This window comes from Propithecus coquereli, unplaced genomic scaffold (genome assembly GCF_000956105.1).
Source record: "Propithecus coquereli isolate 6110/MARCELLA unplaced genomic scaffold, Pcoq_1.0 Scaffold15, whole genome shotgun sequence".
Classification (NCBI taxonomy): domain Eukaryota; kingdom Metazoa; phylum Chordata; class Mammalia; order Primates; family Indriidae; genus Propithecus; species Propithecus coquereli.
Genome location: NW_012139413.1, coordinates 9,337,075 through 9,338,062, shown reverse-complemented (window position 1 = coordinate 9,338,062; position 988 = coordinate 9,337,075). Strand labels below are relative to the sequence as shown.

The 988-nt window shown below is 33.2% G+C and overlaps 1 protein-coding gene across 1 annotated transcript in view; it reads right to left on the bottom strand.

The window, feature by feature from the left end:
* NAALADL2 (N-acetylated alpha-linked acidic dipeptidase-like 2) overlaps positions 1 to 988 on the bottom strand; it is a 1,013,114-nt gene that overhangs the window by 791,519 nt on the left and 220,607 nt on the right. Inside the window, exon 4 of the mRNA XM_012640170.1 lies at positions 11 to 284. Within this exon, the coding sequence (XP_012495624.1) occupies positions 11 to 284 (274 nt within the window). The remainder of the gene's footprint in view (positions 1 to 10; positions 285 to 988) is intronic.

The following is a 988-nucleotide window of genomic DNA, read 5'->3' as shown; positions in this document are numbered from 1 at the left end:
GTCATATTACCTTGAGAGTTCCTTTGGCAGAATAGGCTGCATATGAGTAGAGCACATCTTGGCTGCTGTCTTTTCTGGCTTTTTCGCTGCAAGGCTGGCCATCAGGATGGAAGCATTGACCACTGCTGTTCAGAGTCACAGTACTGGGAGAAGGGCCTGGCAGATTAAGCAGCACAGAGTAATTTACAAACTGTGTATCTTCTAGGCCCAAAGAAGTCCAATGAGTCTTAATCTGTTTTGAAATTTCCATGTCATCTTCACTTTTATACAGTTGTATGAAATTTCTGAAAGAAATTTAAAAAGCATACTTTAACAACAAAAAAAATCTTTATTCTTTTGAGATATGACTGCTTAATACATGAACAATTAATAATAGATGTTGTGGGATATTGAAAGATGAATGAGACAGGACCCTATTACAAGAAATTTACAGTTTGGTAGAATGATGGACTTGCACAGAAATTATACTGAATCAAATGCAGGATGAATTAATTTCTTAAATTAAGAACTAATAAAGCACTATGGAACTGCAGAAAAGAGTGATTAATGCCCACTAGTTCTCTTATTAGTTCTGATCCTTCCATCAACATCAACATAATCCTTTTAAAATTCAGTTCCAAAACTAGATGTCATGCTGGTTGAGGCAGTTCTGTATTGTAGTTAATATGATTCCAAATAAAATGATGTGATTAACATGTGGCTATTGCTTTTTAAAATAATACAGGAGAGCTCTTTAGATACAATTTACATGTCAAATTACATGATGCTATGAGCACAATGATATTCAATAATACCAAAATGAAAACACAGATTGCCAAACCAATATAAAATTAATGTTCATGTTGTACATTTTGTGCTTTATATGTTATTCCTATACCTATTCCACGATCCACAGTGACACTATTTTAGCTTATGACATTCTAAAAACCAGAAAAAATCTGTTTAAAAAATTTTTGTATAGTATCTAGAACAGAATCAAACATGGGAA